Source organism: Eurytemora carolleeae, unplaced genomic scaffold (assembly GCF_000591075.1).
Source record: "Eurytemora carolleeae unplaced genomic scaffold, Eaff_2.0 scaffold1487, whole genome shotgun sequence".
Taxonomy (NCBI): Eukaryota; Metazoa; Arthropoda; class Copepoda; order Calanoida; family Temoridae; genus Eurytemora; species Eurytemora carolleeae.
The window spans coordinates 47,375-74,946 of NW_019397429.1; the positions used below are offsets into that span (position 1 = coordinate 47,375).

The window sequence follows — 27,572 nt, forward strand, 5'->3', positions numbered from 1 at the left end:
AGACCCATGTACAAAATTGATAGGAGGGGGGCACAGGGGGGTCCAAAAATCGTTCTCTAAGAATATACTGAGGAAAAGGATGAGGAGACGTAGAGGAAAGGAAGGATGAAGAGAATGAGAGGAAATTCATTTAGTCCCTTACAAACCGATGGCGACAACTTCGCTATGGCCGGCAATAAAGTCCATACAGTCGGTAAAAATGTTTCTTGGGAGGATGAAGAGAATTAAGAAAAGAAAGGATAGCGAGGAGGAAGTAAAAATAAAAATGAAGAGAATGAAAGGAAAGGAATGATGAAGAGAATTTCGTTAGAAAGGATGGAGATAATGAGAGGAAAAGAAGGGTGAAGAGAATGAGAGGAAAGGGAGGATGAAGAGAATTAGAGGACAGGAAGGATGAAGAGAAGGAAAGGAAGCTTGGGGAGAATGAAAAGAAAGGTATATGATGAGGAGAATGAGAGGAAAGTCGAAGGATGAAAAGAATTAGAGGAAAGAAAGGATAAAGAGAATGAGAGAGACTAGGAAGAATATCGAGAGAATGAAGAAAAAAAGAAAAATTAAGAGACTGAAAGGAAAGGAATGATGAAGGGAATACAAGGAAAGTCGAAGAGGGAAGAGATGAAAGGAAAGGAAGGATGGAGAGAATTAGAGAAAGGAAAGGATAGAGAGGATGACAAAAAGTGAAGAGAATGAAATGAAATGGAGAATGAAGAGATTGAAAGGAAAGGAAGAATGAAGAGAATGAAAGGAAAGGAAGGATGAAGAGAATTAGAGAATAGAAAGGATAGAGAGAATGAAGAGATAGGAAGAACAAAGATAATGTGAGGAAAGGAAAGATGAAGAGATTGGTAGGAAAGGAAGAATGAAGAGAATTAGAGAAATGAAAGAATAGAGAGGGTAAAGAGAAAGGAAGAACAAGAGGAATGAGAGTAAAGGAAGTTGTAGAGAATGCGAGGAAAGGAAGGTGGAGTGAAGTAGAGGAAAGGAGGTATGAAGAGAATGAAAGTAAAGGAAGTATGGAGAGAATGAATGATTGAGAGTATGAGGAGAAGTAGAGGAAAGGAAGGATGAAGAGAATGAAAGGAAAGGAAGGATTAAGAGAATTAGAGAAAAAGTAGGATGAAGAGAATTAGAGAAAAAAAGTATAGAGAAGAGGAAGAGAAAGAAAAAATTATAGAAACAAGAGGAAAGGAAGAATAAAAAGAATTAGAGGATAGGAAGGATTAAGGAGGGATGAATAGAAAGGAAAAATGATTTGAATGAGAGGAAAGGAAGGATGACGAGAATTAGAGGAATGAGAGGAAAGGAAGGATGAAGAGAATTAGAGGAATGTCGAAGGAAGAGGAATCAGGAAGGATGGAGATAATTAGAGAAAAGAAAAGGATAGAGAGGATTAAGAGAAAGAAAGAAAAAAGAGAATGAGGGGAAAAGAAGGATGGAGAGAATGAAAGGAAAGGAAAGATGAAGATAATTATGGTAAAGGATGGATAAATATAATAAAAGGAAAGGAAGAATGGATAAAAATATATATAGATATAGATATAAATGTAAAAAATTAGAACTGATGATGCACACTGTACACTGTACACTGTACAGCTATATTTATATATACTAAAGGGTTATCCACAAAGGATGAGAATTCAGAGACGACTGTACAAAATTTAATTGTCTATTTCATTATATAATTTATTCCCTGCAGCTGTAATCGTGTTACGTTCTTTTCTAAATAAATAAATAAGAGTTAAAAGACTATATTTAAGGCAGGAGACTATTTTTAACTTGGGATTGTTATATTTTTAGAGTTTCCTGTGGTCTTATGTCTCGTCCTGTATGGGTAACCTTGCATAAAAAACACGTTTAAATTTTTAAAAATTTATTTATACAAATTAAGATTAACTTTACATCAAAAACATGAACAAAGAAAATTACTGCAGTTTATTTTGTTTCATACCTTGTCAATTATTAAGGAAAATTTAAGTTTAAATTTTAGAATACACTCATAGGACAAAATATGTTGCTGGTTTTTTGTTTTTTGTTTTTTTGATTAATAGTAAAATTGTAATTTATTTAACTTATATGCCTAAATATGTTTAGGACACAGAATTTCTTCTGGAATTTTTTTGGTCCATTGAACCATGTCATACCGGGTTTATGATTATGGTTGTATTATGCAAAATAGTTACAGGCAAAAACAATGGCTATTTTTTGTCCAGTTACTGTTATCTACATTATTTCTCCATATTCTATCCAACACATTAATCAGAAACCAATTATTTCAGTTTTCCGAGCTTTGAAATTTTGGTCACCAGATACTCGAGTAAATCCCAGAAACTAATAAAAAAAATTAAGAAATTAATTAAGAAATTTTTTCCCAAGTAACCTTTTTAAGTGTTTTTTTCCCAAATAGCTTTTAAAGGGATCTTTTTTCCCAAATAGCATTTTTTAAAGAGATCTTTTTTCCCATATAGCATTTTTTAAAGGGATCTTTTTTCCCAAATAACATTTTTAAATGGATCTTTTTTCCCAAATAGCATTTTTTAAAGGGATCTTTTTTCCCAAATAGCATTTTTTAAAGGGATCTTTTTTCCCAAATAGCATTTTTAAAGGGATCTTTTTTCCCAAACAGCATTTTTAAAGGGATCTTTTTCCCAAATAGTATTTTTTAAAGGGATCTTTTTTCCCAAATAGCATTTTTTATAGGGATCTTTTTCCCCAAATAGCATTTTTAAAGGGATTTTTTTTCCAAATAGCATTTTTTAAAGGGATCTTTTTCCCAAATAGTATTTTTTAAAGGGATCTTTTTTCCCAAATAGTATTTTTTAAAGGGATCTTTTTTCCCAAATAGGATTTTTTAAATGGATCTTAAACCCAAAATAGCATTTTTCCAAGGAATCTTTGCATTTTTCCATTGATTCTATAGTTGTGTGCGCAATATTTGGGAAATTGAAAAATATTTTTTGGAAGTATACCGGAAGTTCCAGAAGTCAAACAAAACTATGCAAATGTAAATACTAAGAAAAGTATTGAAAAAAAACTATCAATATTCTTTTATAAATTTATGCTTGAACAAAGTGCTTAATTTTGCCGCTGTTTGTTTTTCTTTTCAACCCTCACTCACACTTGTAATTGTATTAGAATGGGTTTGTTTATTTTCAACCCTCACTCACACTTGTAATTGTAAAATGGGTTTGTTTATTTTCAAATAATTGTTCCCCTATTTCAAACAGGGAATAACCAGTATAATGAAGACGACTTTCGATTTCAATTTTGATTTATATCAATCTTTTGAACAGCATGGACACACAACATCATGGGAAAAAAAGAGAAACTGTCGATTTAAAAAGCTATCTTCAAATATTTATAAACTTGTGATTCGAAAAAAGCTTGTTAATAATCAAAACTTAAATTGAAAAGTCGTCTTCATTATATTGATATTATATATCGCCTTCCACCGTAGCCTAATTTTAGGAACATTTATTGATACAGTTAAATTATCAGAAAGACCCGGAATTAATTGACAGTGATTCAGGGGACTTCACAAATATATCTCTGGAAATTTCAAATGTTCAAAATAGGCAGACCACATTTTGTAAACTGTAGGACTTTAATATTTTTATTTCTCTTTTAAATACATTGTCTAGGCATTCAATGCACTCTTATGTTATCTAGGCATAATGTTATCCAGGCATTGTGTTCTCTAGGCATTATGCTATCTAGGCATTAACCCTATCCCCGCTGGGGTACTTGAAAACCAGGATACGCTGGGGGGGGAAGAAATGAAGCTCCCAGAAATAATCCAAAAGCTTCTATATATCTGAGAAATGAAGCTCCCAGAAATAATCCAAAAGCTTCTATATAGCTGAGAAATAAAGCTCCTAGAAATAATCCAAAAGCTCAAATACCTGAGAAATGAAGCTCTCATGATTGAATCCAAAAGCTCCTATACCTGAGAAATGAAGCTCCAAGATTGAATCTAAATGCTCCAATACCTGTGAAATGAAGTTCTCAGAATGAATCCAAAAGCTCCTATACCTGTGAAATGAAGCTCCCAGAATAAATCCAAAAGCTCTTATACATGTTAAATGAAGCTCCCAGAATAAATCCAATACCTGTGAAATGAAGCTCCCAGAATGAATCCAAAAGCTCCAATACCTGAGAAATAAAGCTCCCAGAATAAATCCAAAAGCTCCAATACCTGTGAAATGAACCTCCCAGAATAAATCCAAAAGCTCTAATACCTGAGAAATGAAGCTCTCAGCTATAATCCAAAAACTCCTATACCTGAGAAAAGAAGCTCCCAGGAATAATCCAAAAGCTCCTCCAAACTCACCAACAAAGGAATCAAGCGGATATAGAGGCTCCTCCTTCACAAAAATCATAAAATAGTGGTTCTTTCATTAAAGAATATATTTTTATTCCTTTTAATTTGCGGCATTCATTTTTCAACTTAAGTTCTTGAATCAATAATAAAAGAATATCTCTAGTCCTGGCATTTCTAAAACGTGGCCTGCCTTTTCTTGTGCTTTAAAAATTGCCAAAGATAAAGAATTTTGTTCAAATTTTAATTCATCATTAAAACCGAAATTGTCCAAATCTAAAAGAAATTCTTCAGTAGTTTTGAAAGCACAAAATAGGCAAACCTTTTTCCTGTCTCCCATAATTTTAAAAGCGATAAAAAGTCAGACCACATTTTTGAAATCTCAGGGCTTTGTGAGTATTTTTCAAGAATTTCACTTGTAAATTAGTTGGACAATAAAAAGCCGCAAATTGTTTCAGATCTCAAAGACGATCTTTAAATAGTCCTTCTGTTCTCATGTTTTGTGAGGACACCCTGTGTACATTGCACAATTAGTTTGTTCAATGTTCATATGTAGCATGCATATCAGTTATTGATTTTAATATACAGGGTGTCCCAAAAACATGGGAATTCAGTGACGAATAGGATATCGTCTTTGTTAAGAATTAGCATTGTAATACCTAATTTCAAAAGCTATAATATTATTATGTCTGATAGAGTTTATTTTATGAAAAGGGTAAAAGACTGCAGAGATTTGTCTATAATGTCTCCGTAAGATATACAGTGAAGATGGACAAGTTTACTCTGTTTGTATACTGCAATTTTCTTGTTTTACTAAGTAGAACCATATGCAGTCAAAACAAAATGTGAACATAGCAGACGAAACTCTTACAGATTACAGCTTCTCAGTAGGTATCACTATACTAAATCAAAGAATTATTTAAAAAGACGATATCGAATTCGTCACTGAATTCCCATGTTAATTTGGACACCCTGTAGAATAAATTTATTTTTATTTAAACACCGTAAAATAAATTTTTAATATGATTAGATTTTGAAAACAAAATATTGATTAAAAGTTATCTTATTCCTTCTTGGTTACTGTTTTTTTATTTTTTATTACTCTTATCTAATTTTATTTCTTCCCTTAATTTAAATTAACCAACCTTCAGTATTTGATAGGAAGTTGATACAAAATTAAACCCTAAAAAATATATTTCAATAAATTATTTTTGTATTTTTTATATATACTGCAGATACCTATCATGAATGAAGTCGGATCGGGGAAAATAAAACTCTGCTTGTCTCCCACTATCTTATACTCACTTAAAATGAATATAGGAAAATATATTCGATATTTTAAAATAAGATTAAAAATATATTTAATATTTGAAAATAAGATTAGAAAAATATTTCTTTTTCATGCCACAGTCCCCTACAGTGCATGATATAAAATAATTAATAATTTCTTACAAGTAATTGCAGGGTTCAAGGCATCCAGTAAGAGATTCGATGGTATTTTTGTCCTCGTTGTAGTATATTTGATAAAGGTCATTATGCTTCCTAAATTTATCATAACATAGAAGTCATCATGCTTCCTAAACATATCCTATCAAAGAGGTCATCATGTTTCCTAAACATATCATATAGGGCATCATGCTTCCTAAACATATCATGTCATAGAGGTCATCATGCTTCCTAAACATATCCTATCATAGAGGTCATCATGCTTCCTAAACATATCCTATCATAGAGGTCATTATGCTTCCTAAATATATCATATCATAGAAGTCATCATGCTTCCTAAACATATCCTATCATAGAGGTCATCATGCTTCCTAAACATATCATATAGGGCATCATGCTTCCTAAACATATCATTTCATAGAGGTCATCATGCTTCCAAAACATATCATGTCATAGAGGTCATCATGCTTCCTAAACATATCATGTAATAGAGGTCAATATGATTCCTAAAAATATCATATCATAGTGTCGTCATGCTTCCTAAACATATCATGTCATAGAGGTTAATATAATTCCTAAAAATATCATATCATAGAGTCATCATGCTTCCTAAACATATCATCATAGAGCTCATCATGCTTCTTAAACATATCATATCATATATAGGTCATCATGCTTCCTAAACATCATGTCATAGAGGTCATCATGCTTCCAAAACATATCATATCATAGAAGTCATCATGCTTCCAAAATATATAATATCATAGAGGTCATCAGGCTTTCTAAACATATCATATAGGGCATCATGCTTCCTAAACATATCATGTCATAGAGGTCATCATGCTTCCAAAACATATCATGTCAAAGAGGTCATCATGCTTCCTAAACATATCATGTCATAGAGGTCAATATGATTCCTAAAAATATCATATCATAGTGTCGTCATGCTTCCTAAACATATCATGTCATAGAGGTTAATATGATTCCTAAAAATATCATATCATATAGTCATCATACTTCCTAAACATATCATCATAGAGCTCATCATGCTTCCTAAACATATATCATATATATAGGTCATCATGCTTCCAAAACATATTATGTCATAGAGGTCATCAAGCTTCCGAAACATGTCATATCAAAGAATTTAATATTATTCCTAAACATATTATATCATAGAGGCCATCATGCTTCCTAAACATATCATGTCATAGAGGCTATCATGCTTCCCAAACATATCATGTCATTTAGGTCATCATGCTTCCTAAACATATCATGTCATAAAAGTCATCATGATTCCTAAACATATCATGTCATAAAAGTCATCATGCTTCCTAAGCATATCATATCATTTAGGTCACCATTACTTCCTAAACATATCAGGTCAGAGGTCATCGTGATAACTAAACATATCATGTTATAGAGCTGTTATCATGCTTCCTAAACATATCATATCATAAAGGTCATCATGCTTTCTACACATATCATAGAGGCCATAATACTTTGTACTTCCTAAACATATCATGTCATAGAGGTCATCATGCTTCCAAAACATATCATATGAAAGAGGCCATCATGCTTCCTAAACATATTATATCATAGAGGTCATCATCATTCCTGATCAAATTATATTATAAAGGTCCTATCATGGTTTCTAAACATATTATATAATAAAGAGATCATCATGTTTCCTAAACATATCATATCATAGAGGTCATCATGCTTCCTAAACATATCATATTAAAGATGTCATCATGATTCCTATTCATATTATATCATAGAGGTCATCATGTTTCGTAAACATTTTATGTCATATGTCATATGCTTCCTAAACATATCATATCATAGTAGCAATCATATTTTCTAAACATATCATAAACATTCTAAACATATGCCACCTACTGCATATAAATTAAACTACTTTATTTAGGGTCACCTTAACTGTTCCAATGTAGTGCAATTGGGATAGTCCCCGAAATTACTATCCCAGCTTGGGTGACATCCAATAGTACGAGCCTAGTATACATATTTACATAAAGATTACGAAATTACACTAAAAACAATAACAATTAGATTACATAATTTGGTGAATAGGGACAAATCCCGAATATTATATAATAATTTAACCTTAAATGCTTTTTAGACTTTTAAGACATCAAAAATAATGTGAACATACGAGTATTTAAATTTTTTGCACTCTGTAAAAGTTGGCTTGTAATAAAGTTTGCAAAATTTGAATCATAAAAATAAAAAGGGAAAACGAACCAAAAAACGATTGTTTTAAAACGATCGTGATTGGTACGTTTTGGTATGTTATTTTTAAAACCTTTGAGCTTTTTTTGGAACCTTTTAAGACTTATAAATAAAAAAATGAAGTTTTTGCCCATCACTTGAAGTGGTTCACAGCGGTCGTCTTCAAATTTTATATTTTTACGTTCTTTTTCCTCGGCCCACTTGGCCTAAAAACTTCAGAGCGTATCCAAGTGATGATATTTTGCAGCTCCAAAGTTGGTCCAGGGAACCCGTTGGTGAAAAAGTAAAGGAAAAGTCTATTTAATTACCCCGTATTCTTCTATGCAAGCCATATAGTTGTAGTTTGGAGTCAGAGTACACTTCTTCCTGCCGAGGGGATCAAATTCTAGTTTCTCATGTTTATGAGCTGTTAAATAGAAATATTCAGCAGATCCATTTCTTCCAGAAGACTTCAGTTTACTGTGAACTTAACAAAATAATAATTAGTTTGGGAAAAAAAATGATTGCCTGCCTAGAATTCATAATTTTCTATTCTCATATACAGGGTGTCCCACGAAACATGACAGTTGATAAATAGTTATGAATGTCGTCTTCCATATACTGTATTAGATGTTAAAGGCTTGTTGCAGTTTATTTCGTTAAAAAAATCTTTTACTTGAATATATTTTACTTTGAAATCAATTTTACTATATATATATAACATTTTCATCATCGTCTTGGTATTAAACAACTTTACAAACTACGGAAGAAGACGTTTTAAAGTATTCACCAACTGTCATGCTTCGTAGGACACCCTGTATATCTTTGGCACCTAAAGGTGTAATATTTCATATTTAAAATGTGGACAACTTGGTTCAGCAAAATTAAGAGTTAAAAATATAAAAAATCTTTCGACACGAATTTTAGACTATAGAAAGGATTAAAAATGATTTTATCAATACAACGAAGACGACTTTTTATGTAAGAGTTGATTGTTAACAGGGTTTTTTCGAATTACAAGTTTACAAGTAATCAAAGAGAAGCTTTTTTAATCGATAGCTTCCATTGACCTCTCTGTTTATGTGTATCCATGCTGTTTTGCAGCTGGATTTAAATCCAAATCGAAATAGAATGTCGTCTTCATTGTATTGATAGAATTGCCTACCACTGTACCAGTGTGGCTGTGCAAAGATTCATTTCACTTATTAAGTTACTTTTTAATGTATTTGCTTAAAGACTACTTTGAGATCGTCTTCATATTCCGCAGTTTTATGATGATCAATTGTATGTTTTAACATTAAATTTTAAGATTGTTGTGGAAAAATACCAATGTAGATTCTGCTGAAGACCAAAGGGTTGCCAGCCATGAGGAGATAGTTTGGATCATGAATATACATGGTGTATGTCAAATCAGTTTCAGCATCCAGCAGAGCAAACACAGCATCTCTGAAAAATGAGCCTAAAAGTTCGTTTTCGCAAAAATTCTAAATTCAAAGTACGAATATTTAAGGGGGACCCACAAAGGATGCGAATTTGGTGTTCTCCCTTAAAGGAACTAAAGTGTCGTTAAAAATTCAGTTTAGGTGACCCTCCATTTTCAAAAGGGGTATTTCCGATTGACAACAGTACCCTTGAAAAACTTTCTTTGATCAATCACACCGTCGTTTTTCTGATTTGAAAGGTGTTTAATTTCCTTCCATTTTTTTAAAGCAGAAGTTTAAAAGTTTAATCCCAAATAAGAATTGCAAATGTAAATAATGAATTTTCACAAAGAAAATGATGGATATCTCTTGATCAGACAAACCTTGGTAGAGTACCTTTGTGAATCTTACATGGCACTTTAATGCTGTCTTTTAACGTCTTATCCTTTAATGGATAACCCTGTACAATACCATACCTAACCATGTTTGCTCCCAACTGAACCGGGATTTGAACTGTATGGCATCTGAAAAAATAAATAAAAAAGTTTCAGAAAAAAAATAATGATACAAATTTTCAGATTGTTAATTTTCATGACCTAAAAAAAACAATATTTTGAGTTTTTTTGTGAATATGGAGTCATTTTTCTCTCATAATTAATTTCCTAAATTGTGTTTTGAAGAGAATTTTTCCCTTCCAGAGCTGAAAACTTTAGAATGGTGGATATCGGGATTAATGCTTAATCCACTCTTTTAATCTCGAGATTAAATATTGCTTGTTCTCCTCTCATTTTTAATCTCCAGATTAATTATCCGATCAGGATTAAGGATATCCAGAGGGGGCGGGGGGAGGGGGGGTGGCATAACAAAAATCAAACTATTATACATACCTGCCTAACCGTACAGTTTGAAAATGTGAAGTCCAGTATTGATCATTCAAAAAAGGAGTATTTTTAATAAATCCAACGTTTACAGCCTGGTCAAGCAGAAAATATATAATTCTTGAAATAAACATCTCAATCACTTCCCCCCCCCCTCTCTCACAAAATATAAGTGAGTTTTTAATATGCCTAAAAATTAAGAACTTTTATTGCGTTGACGAGCGGCGTCGATATTTCAATCTGTAAATTTTCTAAGATTAAATAGTCAAAGTTTAGAATATCAAGCATGTCAAAAATTTAAAAGTACGAAAGGTTGAAATCCTAAATCTTAAAACTAGAGGAGCAACGAGGTCACAAAGCCGTACCAGTTATGTTGCATGAAAGTACTTTGATTTTGTAATCTTTATGTTTTTGCAACCCGCTGCTGTTGATCTTCTAAATCTAAATCTAAATATATGTATTTGTCCCAAGCATACATTACATATAGAAAATAAAATATTTATAAAACATAATTATGAAACTTGGTATTTCAAACTTTGAATTCTATCAGGTCGGTCAAATAGTCAAAGTTTCAAATATCAAAGGTTTACACTATCAGGTTGCAAAGAAATATGAATTTGAGTTTGTGGCAAAACTCAAATCCTTTGAAGTTCTCCTTCTGTATAGTTCACTGTATAACATATTTATTGTAAAGATATTTGGAAAAACAAAGTAAGATTAGTGACTAGTGAGTTCCTTTCAGTTGAAATAATTAAAAACTGATTTTACATTTTTGCATTTTTGTTGTCTGTCTCAAATATCTATATTCTTCACCTTAATGAAGTCTGTGTTTTTGTAGGTGTATTTTTTATAGCATTCGTTCACCTCCTCTACCGTTGAACTGGAAAATATCTTTTAACTAATTTACATAGATTGATTTAATGCTTATATATCTAAAATCAACATAGATTATACAATTTTTTATATTTATATTTTGTAGTGTTGTTAATTGTTTTGGATCGTTTTTAGGAAAAAAAATTAATAAAACTTTAAAAATTACAAAAATTTATTTTGTAAATTTTACGTTTATTAAATTTTGCAATATCATTATCTTAAAAAATTGGAAAAACATCGTTTAATAGTTTTTGGATATTTCTTCTGTCAGGGTAAATATTTGGCATAGTTTAAGAAAAGTAAATGTTCATGAAACGATTTTAAAAATATTTGTTTTTTTACTCTATGCCAAGTTTTTACCCTGAATGAAATCATTGGCCAAAAACGAACCTTAACTGAATGCACATCACTTACGGATTTTAGAAAATAATCTTTTGTATGTAATTGTGAAATATTTTCTTACATATTATCAATCTATTTCAAAACTACACTTCAATATCAAAGTTCTTCCTAACATCAAGATATTAACAGCTGTGGTTGTAACATGGGCAAGGTTACGGTAACGAATGGGATGTTAGTAAATTAACAGAAAAAAGTTTTTACATTGTTTACTTTAACCAAATAGACCAAATAGGGTTACAGAACAAAACTAGTGGAAAATTTAAAAAGCTATGCAGAGGCCGAATTACAAGAATTTGAGCTGCGGCTTAAATTTTAGACACGGCTCAAATATGGATTGTTTCCAATTTAAATTTAATGCAATCTTTTAAGATTTAAGCCGGCGGTCAACTTTAACCTGTTTTTGGCGAATTTGGGACGCGGCTCAAATTCATTACGTTCGGACTCTGTTCTCATAGTTGTATTCATTATTACCTATTACAGATATCAATGAATGAACCATCGACAGCTGCCAGGGGCAAATCTTTGTAACCTACAAAATATTCCAATAAATTAAAGGGATTGTAACCGTAATTTCAAGTGACACTCAGTGCAAAGATGTAAAATCCTGATTCACACTGTCCACCTATTTTTGATCAAGTATGAATGTTTAAAGTTCTGGAAAATGATTATTTTTAAGCAACTTGCGTAGGAGAACATTTAGGAATTATCAGAATTAAAAAAACTGAGTACTTTTGAAAGCCTAATTGTCTTATCCTAACATGTCTGCATCCTTTTGTTGCACGTAGATTTTTGATATTTCAAACCATGAATTCTAAAACTAGATCAAATTGGCAAAGTATGACATATCAAAGGTTTAAACCATCAGGTTGCGGATATATCAGGATAAGAAAATTGGAGTTAGTTTTATTTCAAGTAATCAGTTCCTTAGCTCAGGAAATGTCTGATTTTTACAGTAAGCCCGCTTTTCACCGATAGACATTTTTTACAATTTTTTTTAATAATATTGAAATACCGACAAAATAGAACAAACCAGGCGGATACGTGGGACAGTACAATACTTCAAACTAGATACATGTAAATCCCAGGCATAAGACAAGCCAGGCGGATACGCGGGACATTACAATACTGCAAACTAGATACATGTAAATCCCAGGCATAAGACAAGCCAGGCGGATACGCGGGACATTACAATACTGCAAACTAGATACATGTAAATCCCAGGCACAGGACAAGCCAGGCGGATACGCGGGACATTACAATACTGAAACTAGATACAATGTAAATCCCAGGCATAGAACAAGCCAGGCGGTTACGGCGAAAATGGATTTTTGAATGTTGTTATACGCGCTTAATTAAATATTGAAATATAGCTAATCATAGGGTGGAAATGGAATTTATCCCAGTATTGTTGTAAATATTAAAAATATAAAAACAAGAACAATTGCGCAATTTATGGTTGTTCAAAGAGAAAATTCTCGTAGAATGAAGCTTGTATTTTATTTAAAGAAATAACAATGTAATCTTACTGTCTTTAACACAGAAGGTTAGGGCAGGGGCATCTTGTGGAGAATTGGTGGAAATAGATGAAACTGTTACAATGTCTCTGCTCAGAAATTTACTAATCAGCGGTATTGCCTAAACAAAAAATATACAATGTGGTCTTTATGATCGATCCTACTTTTCTTTAAAATACAGTACAGGTGATTACAAGTAACCCTCCATTTATAGAGTGGCATGTATGGTTCACAACGATAACCTGTAAACCTTGGTCTGATCATGGATAAATGATTGGGCATTAGTTTTTCTCTGATTGTTTTCAATATTGGTTTCTATTCAAAAGTGAGTTTCGCATTTCTGCAGAAGAAACTATGAGGGAAATTCTCATAATTCAACAATTTTCAAGATAATAATGCCATTTTATAAATTTAGGATTATTTGAGATTAAGTCCACAGAACAGACCTTTTAATCTTCTTGTCTTTTGTCAAAAAGTTGAACTGTAAAGTTGAACTGTGAAGTTGAACTGTAAAGTTGAACTGTAAAGTTGAACTGTAAAGTTGAACTGTAAAGTTGAACTGTAAAGTTGAACTGTAAAGTTGAACTGTAAAGTTGAACTGTAAAGTTGTACTGTAAAGTTGAACTGTAAAGTGCGTATTTTTAATTTGTCTTCAAAAATGTCAATTTATTCTCCTGTAGAAAGTCTATCTTCGTGTCCCACTAAATATCATTAGGTAAATTAAAATTAAAAGCTTTTTCTATCAGAATTATTCTAGGTTTTTATTATATTTTATTAAAGTTTTCTAAGATTCTTTCAAAGTTTTATGAGATGTTATTAAAGTTTTATGACATTCAATCAAAGTTTATAAGATTTTATCAAAGTTATATGACATTCGATCAAAGTTTATGAGATTTTATTAAAGTTTTATGACATTCGATCAAAGTTTATTAGATTTTATTAAAGTTTTATGACATTCGATCAAAGTTTATGAGATTTTATTAAAGTTTTATGACATTCGATCAAAGTTTATTAGATTTTATTAAAGTTATATGACATTCGATCAAAGTTTATGAGATTTTATTAAAGTTTTATGACATTCGATCAAAGTTTATTAGATTTTATTAAAGTTTTATGACATTCGATCAAAGTTATGACATTCGATCAAAGTTTATGAGATTTTATTAAAGTTTCATAAAATTCTTTTAACGTTTTGTAAGATTCTATTAAAGGTTTTGGAATCTACTTAATTTTTTTGAAATTCTATTAAGGTTTTATGAGTTTTTACTAAAGTCTTATGAAATTCAATTAAAGTTTTAAGGAAAAAGTTTTTTTAAGATTCTAACAAATTCTTTTATTCAAACTCCATCAGATTATTCAATATTGTTTTTTTTGTTAGTGATAGGACTTTTTTCAAAACTAATCAAATTTTAAAATGTTAAAAAACTTATAGAACCTGAAAGTAAATAAACAAAACTGTCAGTAATATGATAAATGAAAATCGAAGAACTTTAAGCCACATTGTTATAACATCCAATTCTCCGTTTCTTCATGCAATTGAGTTTCTTACAGGGTTTACACAAAATAAATATCCAACCCTTGTTTGCACTAGTGCCTGGCAAAGCAAACAGTTTGTTAGAAACATAATTAATAATTTTCTAGATAATCATTGTCATAATTTAGATATTTAATTAACTAAATTAAATGGTTTAACATAAAAATTTAAAATTAAATCAAAATAGTTTTGTCAAATTATTAAATTTTTAAAATTAGTTTTCTTATATATTTATTTTTATATAATTAGCTTAATTAAATCTTTTCAGTTCAGAGATCAAAAACCAAAAAATTATGAAAATAAATTTAATTATCTAATTTTTGAATTAATAACAAGCTTGTGTTGGTACTTCCTGGAACCAATAAAACAATATTTATTGATGTATTAATGTTTGCACAAGTTTGTTTAACTCCAAGGTTAGGCATTTTTAAGGGACATTCAACTTTTTTAACCTAAATATGGATTTAAAAATAAAAAATAAAAATCATTATCAAATTCTAATAATTTTAGATAATTTTTTTATACAGATTTTCCCTGTGGAAATATTATTGATTCGTGTGCAATGAAAAAATAGTGTATGTTTATTTTTGCATGCATTTACCTTGCAATAAGTAGAAATTTGCAAATACAATCGATTGTTTATATATTTAAAGGGATCCCATCCCCCCCCCTCTATGTTCTACTCGAGATAAAAACCTGGAAAATGTGTAAAACGCCCCCCTCACCCCTCTCCCCTCCATCAAGAAAATTTTATTGAAAGTATGTTATGAATGCTAGGAATGCAGGAGCTAACTCAGTAACATGACTGGATTAAAATTTAAAAACAAACAAGAAAGGATATAGATACAGGGCCCAAAAAATAGTTCTGCCTCTGCAATTTGGCTAGCTGCAGAAAACATCCAAAAAATTCATTTATTTTTATTTTCAAAATTAGCCAAAGTATGATTGAAGGATGGACAAGGAATTGAAGATCAAGTATCAAAATTTTTCCATCTGATATCATATTGAAATTTTAAAATATTGTAAAATTTAATTAAAATAAATTATTAAAGTTAAAAAATATATTTAAAGGGACTGTAAGCATCATTTTCAATTGATTCTCAATGCACAATGCCCAATTTACAACGGTACCCTTGAAATATTTTTCTAACGAATAATTTGGAAGATATTGTCTTTTTTCTAATATTTGTTGACCTAAACATACCAAGATATATTACGTTACATTGTCTGTAAATCTAAATGCAATTATCATTTTGAGACCTTGAACGGTGTTTTAGAGGCGTTGATATTATCTTATTTTATACTATAGGAACATACAGAACATCATGTTAGTTACTTAATCCAACCGCTGCTCTTTGAGGACCGCTGCGATCAGTCCAGGTAGCTGCCATGACAGTTTTGTCTCAATAGAGCGAAAAGATAAGCTCCGTTGCAAAAATTGTAATGCGTTTAACCTAGCCTAGCTACGTCTGTAAATACGTCAAACCTGTATTGTGATTAGCTTTTAACTACGTCAGTGATTGGCTTAACTACGCTTATATGTATCTGCGCTGATCTTGTAGATACGTACATTAACTTAACCTGTAACATAGATATCTAAATACACGTTAGTTCGAAAATACTCCGCTTTGATTACAGTGTGAGAGTAATTCTTCTTAGTTAGCAAACAAGAAGCGTCCTGAATCACTTTCTTAAAAGATAGATATAGATTGGGAATTGTATCTTGTAAGACAGATACATGAGGAATACAACAGTGTCTTATCTGCATTGATATAGATTGAGTATAGCTTATAGTAAGCACGAGTTTTATTTTGTTACACAGACACCTGAGAATACAGACTGAGCCATATCCACATTGATATTGGCTATGGTATTCTTGTAAACCTTGAGTTCCTGCTTGAGTTGTATCTTGAAACACAGATACCTGAGAATACAGACAAAGCCGTATCCGGATTGATATTGGCTATGGTATTCTTGTAAACCTTGAGTTCCTGCTTGAGTTGTATCTTGTAAGACAGATAACTGAGAATACAGACAAAGCCATATCCGGATTGATATTGGCTATGGTATTCATGTGATACTTGATATCCTGATTGAGTTGTATCTTGTAAGAATACGGAAGTATATGCCTGGTTTGGTACCTTATTACAGAACTGAATAGTTCTATGACTTGTGGATTAACATGAGGGATTGAGTTGTATCTTGAAACATAGATACCTGAGAATAAGGAAGTATATTTCTGGATTGGCACCATATTACAGAACTGAATAGTTCTATGCCTCGTGGATTAACGTGAGGTATTGAGTTGTATCTTGAAACCATAGAGAATAGAATATATAGAGAGGAATTAAAAGAATCTCTCGGTATGAATTTTTTCAGTCCCTTTCAGCCTGAAAGGGAGTTCAAAGTGTACAAATCATTTAAATGTTCACAAATTATATGCAGTAGAGTACATTAATACAGTATGTTCCCTAGACTATCCATTTCAATTTCGAATTTTTTAAACTGTTAAATAAACTTTACAATGAATTAGGTGAATAAAAACATCATTTGATTTATAGTTATAACGGAAAATCATTGTTTGTAAAGTGGAAGGCATAGAGTCTATGTGAAATGATCATTGGTCAATTATGAAGCCAGCCTATTTCATGATTTGGTTTTCTTTTAACAATAATTTTAGATTTTCTATGAAATTATGTTCCAGGGCCCAACAGGTTATATAGCATAAATATGTGAAGTACACCTGCAGTATGGAAACAGTACAACAAAATGGCCGTTTTACACTTTTTTCCAGTAAATTCCTCTCTATATATTCTATTCTCTATGCTTGAAACATAGTTACCTTGAGTTCTAGATAGAGTTGTAACTGGATTGATACGGGTCTGAGAGACTTTTTATGGAGTAGGGCATTTACTACAAAGTAACCATTTATGTTATATTATTTGGTGCCCATTTTCATGCTGATATTAACTCTTTACCCAAAGGTTACCAGAGCTTTAGTTATTATAAACACTACAGGGAAGACCAAGAAAGTGGAAAAATTGTCGTCTTTATAGAATCGATCTTTATCTAAATTACAGATGCCGCTAAGAATTTTCTAACTGTGTACAGTGAAAAATTTACAGAGCCGGATTTTATATAGATATTGTTGAATGAAACTCTCTATAGTTTCCTTATGGGGGTCTAGACATTTTTGTGGATTGTGGATTACGAGAAAGAAAGCACATAGACAACATAAAGAAAATATACATGAAATGGTAATTCTTAAAAAAAAAATTAGTTTCTACGAAAATACCTGACACTTGGTTTTCGATACCGGGTTCAATTGTCTTTGGTTTCGGGCCGGGGGGGGCACAGAATGAAAACAATTTTTTATTGCTTCTTGTATAATAGGAATTTATGAATTGTATTCTGGGACACTGAACTGTATTCTGGGACACTAAACTGTATTCTGGGACACTGAACTGTATTCTGGGACACTATGAACTGTATTCTGGGACACTGAATTGTATTCTGGGATACGATGAACTGTTTTCTGGGACACCATGAACCGTATTCTGGAACTCCATTAATTGTATTCTGGGACACCAATAACTGTATTCTGGGAATCTGAACTGTATTTTGGGACACCATGAACTGTATTCTGGGACATCATGAACTGTATTCTGGGACACAATGAACTGTAATCTGGGACACTGAACAGTATTCTGTGACACTGAACTGTATTCCTGGACACCATGAACTGGATTCTGGGACACCTTGATCCGCGTATTCTGGGACACCATGAACTGTATTCAGGGACACTGAACTGTATTCTGGGACATATTGAACTGTATTCTGGGACACTGAGCTGTAATCCGTGACACAATGAACTGTATTCTGGGACACCATGATTCGTATTCTGGGGCACAATTAACTGTGTTCTGGGACACCATGAACTGTATTCTGGGACACCATGCACTGTATTCTGGGACACTAGGAACTATATTATAGGACACCATGATCTGTAACACCCTTTATTCTGGGACGCCCTGTATTCTGGGACGCCCTGTATTCTGGCACCAAAGTGTCGTGATGATGTATAAAGTATTGAATGGAAAGCTGATGAACATATATTTAGCTTATATAATAAACGCCCTCTGTCAATTATTAAAGTCATCTTCTCTACCCTCCAACGCACATATTTTCACCCTGCCGTCTTTCACATGATATTTGTTATGTTTCACTTTTATCCTTCTCTTTAAAATGTGTTGTTCAAATGCTCTATATTTGGTCATAAAAGCAACATAAATAATACAAATTAGTTCACAAAAAAACAGGAATTACAAACATGTAGCCAAAAAAGAATCAAACCTTAAATTATGTGGCCAAAATAATTGAAATCTTCAATTATTTGGCCAAAACTAAATCAGGCCTTCAAATATATGGCTAAAACAAAATCAGACCTTCAAATATATGGCTAAAACAAAACCAGACCTTCAAATATATGGCTAAAACAAAATCAGACCTTCAAATATATGGCTGTAGTAAATGCCGTACTCTTAACACTTTGTCCAGAATCAGTCCAGGTACAACTCGTCAGCTATAAATGTCAATCAGGACACAAACTCTTCAGTGATCAATGCAAAACCAATGGGCACAATTTTATGGGCTCTGAATGTCACACTGGGACACAAGCCTAGATATCAAACAAGCTCTTAAGCGTTCAATGCCAAACCAATGGGCACAATCTTATCGGCTCTGAATGTCAATCCGACACAACTTTAGCTTTCAATTTCAAACAAGCTCTTAGGTGATCAATACCAAACCAATGGGTACGATCTTATCAGCTCTGAATGTCAATTCAGACACAAGCGTAGCTATTAAACAAGCTCTTAATCGATCAATGCCAAATCTTCAGGCAAGATCTCAACAAGGACTAAATTACTTCTAATACCGTAATCAAAGCAGAGTCTCAACCAACTAACTATATTTGGATTCTACATTAAAGATTGAGTATTAACAGACTTAATTACAAGTTATGCGTCATTATATATAATGTAGTTAAGCTAATCACAGTATGGATTTGACGGAGTTATATATATATACGTCACAATACAGGAATTGACGGATTTACAGACGTAGATAGGCTAGGCTAATTACATTACAATATTTGCGTATAGTTAATGATAAGCACATTTAGATTTACAAACACTGTACAACGTAATATATCTAGGTATGTTCAGGTTTACAAATATGGGAATTGCTGTATTTATTACATGGCTAAAAGAAAGTAAGGTCTTCAATTATGGGGCCAAACCAAAATGGAGTCTTTAAATATTTGGCCAAAACAAATCAGATCACCAAATAAGTGGCCAAAACAAAGTCACACCTTCAAATATGTTGCCAAAACAAAATCAGACCTTAAATATGAAGCCAAAGAAAACTCAGACCTCCAACTTTATGTGGCAAAAAAAACATTATTTCTATAATAATTTTGCTCAAACAACTTTATGCCTACAAATATTTGGCCAAAATAACATAAATCACACAAAACACGGCAAACCAAGATACAACACAAATGTGGCCAAATCATTCAATATAATGCCAATGTCAAATGAATATGGGCCCAATTAAATAGATCATAATATTAATATACTCGATTTTTCTGAACGGGTGAAGCCCCCCCCCCCCCTAGATTCCCGTACCACACACTTTACAGTGTTATCTTTAGAAATGTAGACGACCTTGTATATAATAATTAAGAATTTCATCATCCAACAGTCAACAGTCATCCTTGGACTAAATGAATAAAGAAAATATTTTTTCAACTCATCTCTAGAATTTTTACCCCCCTCCCCCCCCCAGTCCAGGGGCGGATACGGGGGGGGGCGGGGGGACATTCGCCACCCCCTGACAGATTCAGGGAGGGGCGTAGCCCCCCCCCCTGAGATTTCGAGGCAAAAAATGTTCCCAATTTGATAAGTGTTATTGTTAACGATAAATTTAGAATTAGAAATTTGTAAGAAACTAGACTTAAGTTATAATATTGTTCATATCTAGTAATGTTTCTTAATCAATACTCATTTATCAAAATTGTAATATTGTTCCTAATTTTCATGCATTTAAGTATAACTAGTAATTTCTTTTTGTTCTTAAATTGCTAATGTTCCTATTATTGTTCCTGTTCCTAATACTGTGTCCGACCCACCTTAAATCCCTGTCCTAATCCTATATTTTTGTTCCTAATTCCTGAACAATCTTTTTATTGTTCCTAAATCCCTGTCCTACTACTTTATTTTTGTTCCTAATTCCTGAACAATCTATTTATTGTTCCTAAATCCCTGTCCGAATGCTTCAATTTTGTTCCTAATTCCTGAAGAATCTTTTAATTGTTCCTAAATTCCTGTCCTAATCCTTTATTTTTGTTCCTAATTCCTGAACAATCTTTTAATTGTTCCTAAATTCCTGTTCTAATCCTAGTCATTAATTTTGACTCTTTTTCAGTCTTTTAAGTCAATAAAAAATTTTCGCCTCCAGCACGGTTTTTTGTTCCTAATTATTAATTTTTTTGTTCCTAAAAAATCTTGCCCCCCCCTCACTCAAATCCTGTATCCGCCCCTGCGGCCCCCACACTTGACCAAATCCCCCCAGTGCCCCACCCCTTCTTGTCACCCGATCTCGTCATATATTTTTAAGTCTTATTAGAATACTCGATAGAATATTAGAAAAAGTGTTTTTTTTTTCTTTAATTCCTGGTCAGTTGTCTAATTCTCATGTGTATCCCCCTGTATCAGGGTATATTTTATACATATTTTGTTATTCATAAATATATTATAATTTATCATTGTGGCGGACAAGTCGTCCTACTTTCCGCCGTAATGTCTGCAAGTACTGACCTGATCAAACTCATGTGATATATATCAAGAGTCGCCATATTTTGTATATTTATTTCTTTGTTTATTGAAACGAAAAATATAGTTAGTTGTTCATAGATTTTTGTCTTTTATTTAGCCGTCGCTAAATCATCATTATTAGAACCCTCTGTATCCGAATACATTTTATATCTTTATTAGAACTCTTGTATGCATTCCGGGTATATTCTATTTAATTATCATATTTATTAGAACCCCCTATATCAGGGTATATTCTATATATTTATCTTGTAGAACCCCCTATATCAGGGTATATTCTATATATTTATCATGTTAATTAGAACCCCCTGTATCAGAGTATATTCTATATATTTATCATGTTTATTAGAGCCCCCTATATCAGGGTATATTCTATATATTTATCTTGTTAATTAGACCACCCTGTATCAGGACATATTCTATATATTTATCATGTTTATTAGAACCCCCTGTATCCGGGTATATTCTATTTAATTATCATATTTATTAGAACCCCCTGTATCAGGGTATATTCTATATATTCATCATGTTTATTAGAACCCCCTATATCAGGGTATATTCTATATATCTATTATGTTTATTAGAACCCCCTATATCAGGGTATATTCTACATATTTATCATGTTTATTAGAACCCTCTGTATTAGGGTATATTCTATATATTTATCATGTTGATTAGAACCCTCTGTATTAGGGTATATTCTATATATTTATCATGTTTATTAGAACCCTCCTGTATCATGGTATATTCTATATATTTATCATTAGAACCCTCTGTATTAGGGTATATTCTATATATTTATCATGTTGATTAGAACCCTCTGTATTAGGGTATATTCTATATATTTATTATGTTTATAAGAACCCTCTGTATCAGGGTATATTCTATATATGTCTCATGTTTATTAGAACCCATGTATCAGGGTATATTCTATATATTTATCATGTTTATTAGAACCCCCTGTATCAGGGTATATTCTATATATTTATCATGTTTATTAGAACCCCGGTATCAGGGTATATTCTATATATTTATCATGTTTATTAGAACCCCATATATCATGGTATATTCTATATATTTATCATATTTATTAGAACCCTCTGTATTAGGGTATATTCTATATATTTATCATGTTGATTAGAACCCTCTGTATTAGGGTATATTCTATATATTTATTTATTAGAACCCTCTGTATTAGGGTATATTCTATATATTTATCATGTTGATTAGAACCCTCTGTATTAGGGTATATTCTATATATTTATCATGTTGATTAGAACCCTCTGTATTAGGGTATATTCTATATATTTAACATGTTTATTAGACCCTCCTGTATCATGGTATATTCTATATATTTAACATGTTTATTAGACCCTCCTGTATCATGGTATATTCTATATATTTATTATGTTTATTAGAACCCCCTGTATCATGGTATATTCTATATATTTATCATGTTTATTAGAACCCCGGTATCAGGGTATATTCTATATATTTTTCATGTTTATTAGAACCCCTGTATCAGGGTATATTCTATATATTTATCATGTTTATTAGAACCCCTGTATCAGGGTATATTCTATATATTTATTATGGTAAATTTTGTTTGTTTATATGTCTGATCATTACTTTAGAACACCTGGACCGATTTGCCTCAAATTTTGATTGGAAAACTCAGGAGAACCAGCCAGGAATGTTCTTAGCTTGGTTGTGATGTTCTAAGTTGAGTGAGTCGAGCAACTGTTTGAGTACCCTGAACAAGTGTGGGTTTCCAAGCTATAGTCCCTTAAGTTTTGTATATTTATCATGTTTATTAGACCCTCCTGTATCCATGTATCCGGATACACGTATTTATACAGAATGCATCATCAAAGAAAAGATGATTAAGAAAAAGATATATTTGTGAAAAATTACCTAAAGTCATTTCCCCACGAATGTTTTGAAGATATGGAGCTGCAAACAGAAATAAGCGTGCTTAGAATTTTAGAAAATAAAAAAAACAGAGAAAATAAACATATAGTTCTGATCGTACAGTGGTTCAGGTTACCAGCTCTCACGCAAACCTCAATAATTATTTTGCCAATTATTCTTTTAAAACTGACACTAAACACAAGTGCTTTGTAGTTTTTAAATGTACTTGTCTAGGGTTACAAAAATGTATTATTGAGTTGGTAAGGTAAAATCACTTTACCGTATATCCAGTCTAGAAAATTAATGCAACTTTTACAGCAGTCTGGATCAATGTGTGATGAATTATTGATGGAATTTTTCATAGCAGTCTGGATCAATGTGTGATGAATTATTGATGGAACTTTTCATAGCAGTCTGGATCAATGTTTGATGAATTATTGATGGAACTTTTCATAACAGTTTGGATCAATGTGTGATGAATTATTGATGGAACTTTTCATAACAGTCTGGATCAATGTGTGATGAATTATTGATGCAACTTTTCATAGCAGTCTGGATGAATGTGTGCTGAATTATTGATGCAACTTTTCATAGCAGTCTGGATCAATGTGTGCTGAATTATTGATGGAACTCTAAACTTAAAATGTCATTGGAAATAATGTTGACAAACCCTTTATGAAATGTTCATCTGAATTAAAATTATTTTTCTGAAAAATTCCCAGTTCTCCATCGTAAACCCTTGATAATAGCACATAAATTTATTACTCAGCAAGTTTTTAGTTTCCTGGTGTTCACAAAAAAGTTTTAGTTTCAAGGAACCCTCTTAAAGAAATTGTAGACGTAATATGACGAGCAGTATGCCCGAGTTAGAACGGCGTCCATTAAAAGTTTGTTCGAGGAAAAATTTATTTTGAAGTGAATTGCAGATAATAGATGAATTAAAAATAATTTAGATCTTTTTAGGACAGAAAAAAAACACCGATATCTTCCTTATTGTAATTCGATAAAGGGAAAAATATGGTTAATATGTGCTATATACTTTTATATAGGATGTTTACAGGGGAGAGGGGGGGGGGCGCAGTTTCTACTCTTTATTATTCAGTGTTTTTCCTTGAATCCATAATATTTTTAAAATTTCCTCTTCCCTATTTCTTTCCGGAATAAGGGGGGAGGGTGGCGCCCCCCCNCGTTCCCCCAATAAATTCTGTTTACACCCTTGCTAGTGGAAGAATTGAACTTGATAAATGATCTCTGCAGTTTGAACTAAATATTCATTTATTCAATATGCATACGATTTAAACCTATAATAGTGCTAATGTGCTGTGAACAAATGGCATAATGTTACAAGTCCTTATTTGGTCGGTATTATATAAACTCAGAAATGTTTAAAATATATAAATTGTCATTCTTTTTTATTTCATTTATATTAATACTGTTATATTGCAGCAATTGTTTGTAAAAAAAAGTGTTGGTGTATATTTTTCTCGCAGATTTCGTTTACATAAAGTTCTTTAATTTTATACACATGGATGGTTTTCTAATTATATATTTAAATTTAAATATTGCACATTGTACATTGTACATTGTACATCGTACATTGTACATTGTAATTTGTACACTGATTGTGCATTTCTTGAAGACACAAATTCAGAGATATATTGACTTTGTGCAATTTGCGAAACGATTTGCAATTTGAAATGTAATGCCATTGTCACGTGAAATGTAAAATTAAGATTTTACTATATATGGAACAAACAAGGACTGTACAATGTACAGTGTACAATGTACATGATTTAAACTATAATGTACAGTGGCTTTTAAACTTGTTTGATTGTAAACAAAAGCAAAGATCGTAAGCAAGCGGGAGGGCCGGGGCTGATCAATCACTGTATACTAAATTTTGGTGTAGTTTACGATAAAACATTTTCCATAAGATAAAATATACACTTTGCTTGTCTGTCTGTTTGCTTGTAAGTTTTAACGTCAAAATGGCAGAATCGAGCGGGCCCAAACTTTTTGTTGGACCTTAGGGAAGGTTTATGGATGATAAGAATTTCAAAATTTGCCTCCAAAAAATTGATTTCCATAAAACTTTGAAAATACGCGAAGAAATATTATTAAATCCGCAATTTTTTTGTTTTTGTGTATATGTTAACAGATAAAGCAACAATAAAAGGGAGTGTTCGCGAAAAATGAAAGGTGGTATAGGCTGACGTCGTAAAATATTCGATGGTTATTGTGTTCCTAATCTTAATTCTATCTGTTGCGTCTATAAGGAGATATTTGTTTTAAAACGACTCATACCAAAGAATGTAGCGTCCATACAAATTCAGAAAGTTGCAATATTCGACTTGGATCGTAAAAAAGTCAAGTTAATTCCAAAAAAAAATCATTCAGATATTACAACCTATAATCGATTTTTTTTCAACGCATTCGTATATAGTTGATATTTCATAATATTTTTGATAAAAAAAAATAATATTACACATTATTATCACGGCTGGCGTTGGATTTTCGAACCTTCCTGGAAAATATGAAAATGTCGTCCTCATCATCCTCGAAACAGGAATGAATGTTTTCAAAGTAACTCTCGTATCATTAAAAGCCTAGTAAGATGAACTAGTCTTAAGGAGACTGTCAAACTCATCTCAGCTCATCAGTATTAAAGAAGTTATGATATCTCAGCTCATCAATATTAGAGAAGTTATGATATGTCTCAGCTCATCAATATTAGAGAAGTTATGATATATCAGATCATCAATATCAGAGAAGTTATGATATCTCAGCTCATCAATATTAGAGAAGTTATGATATATCTCAGTTCATCAATATGAGAAGTTATTATATCTCAGCTCATCAATATTGGTTTAGTTATGATATATCTCAGCTCATCAATATTAGAGAAGTTATTATATCTCAGCTCATCAGTATTAGAGAAGTTATGATATCATAGCTCATCAATATTAGAGAAGTTATGATATCTCAGCTCATCAATATTAGAGAAGTTATGATATATCTCAGTTCATCAATATGAGAAGTTATGATATCTCAGCTCGTCAATATTAGAGAAGTTATGATTTATCTCAGCTCATCAATATTAGAGAAGTTATGATATCTCAGTTCATCAATATTAGAGAAGTTATGATATCTCAGCTCATCAATATTAGAGAAGTTATGATTGAAATAATAAAAGATTTTAATCTTTCGTGCAATTTATGTTAGTTTGGCGTGACTTGAAGTAAACATGAGAATATGCTATAGATTGAACCTGTTGTTTAGTGGAACACCCTGTAGAAAAATATCTTGATTTATCCTCCTCACACCCCAGGCTATGCAATCCTCCACATACTACAGTGTGTAACAAAAAAAAATTCACAAATCTGAAGACAGTTTTTAAAAATACAGACACTTTAAAAGTGATCGATTAAAAAAATAGAAATAAAAGAATTTTTGACGTTTTCTTGACACCCTGTACTAAAAACTACTGAATATACCAATGACCTGGAGCTATATATGTATTATTTATACACATCTAACACTCTAAGACTAATCAAACTAATAAAATAGTTATTATAATTAAACACTTAAGGACTATTATGTATTATTGTTATGAACGAAATCCCAATCTATTTATTCAAGATTTGGGTTGTTAGTCTCAAACATTGAATTCTTTAAAAGTTTTCTTTTTTCATTCAGTCAAATATTAATATGTGATTTGCACTGAAACTGCTGTTTATTTGAAGCAACCAATACGCAGCGTTGTACAGTGAGTCCAAGGAAGTACACAGAAATAAATCTAGGGAGGGGGTGGGGTGGCAAATATGAGCGAAATTTTTTTCTGACCCCCCCTCCGAGGAGCTCCTAGGGGGGGGGGCAAAATTTGAACTGTAAATTCAAACATTTGGCTTTTGAATACATTTTAAAGTTTCACATTATCAAACAAAACTAGCAGAAAAAAACAGCAAACTAATTTTTTTATGCTCTTCACTCTTCAGTTTCATATTTGAAATGTGTTATAGATCTGAGTTTTACGGGGGGGGGGCACTGCCCTCCTGTTTCGCGACGAATCCTTCTCAAAACTAAATTCGTCGATATAGTAATAAAACCCTTTACCTAGAATCCATCCTAGGTGACCGAATATTTGTATCCTGTA

General features: G+C 31.9%; 1 protein-coding gene across 1 annotated transcript; it reads right to left on the reverse strand.

The window, feature by feature from the left end:
- Nucleotides 1-1,766: 1,766 nt before the first annotated feature.
- On the reverse strand, nucleotides 1,767-27,572 carry LOC111714239 (uncharacterized). Its single transcript, XM_023489301.1, has 15 exons — nucleotides 27,533-27,572; nucleotides 26,688-26,767; nucleotides 13,094-13,202; nucleotides 12,039-12,096; nucleotides 11,106-11,172; nucleotides 10,302-10,387; nucleotides 9,891-9,938; nucleotides 9,321-9,439; nucleotides 8,323-8,480; nucleotides 7,698-7,777; nucleotides 5,768-5,857; nucleotides 5,555-5,619; nucleotides 5,461-5,498; nucleotides 4,279-4,361; nucleotides 1,767-2,328 (listed from the first exon to the last, which is right to left on the reverse strand). The coding sequence occupies exons 7-15, from the start codon at nucleotides 9,896-9,898 to the stop codon at nucleotides 2,268-2,270; spliced, it is 702 nt and encodes a 233-aa protein (XP_023345069.1). The 5' UTR covers nucleotides 9,899-9,938; nucleotides 10,302-10,387; nucleotides 11,106-11,172; nucleotides 12,039-12,096; nucleotides 13,094-13,202; nucleotides 26,688-26,767; nucleotides 27,533-27,572; the 3' UTR covers nucleotides 1,767-2,267.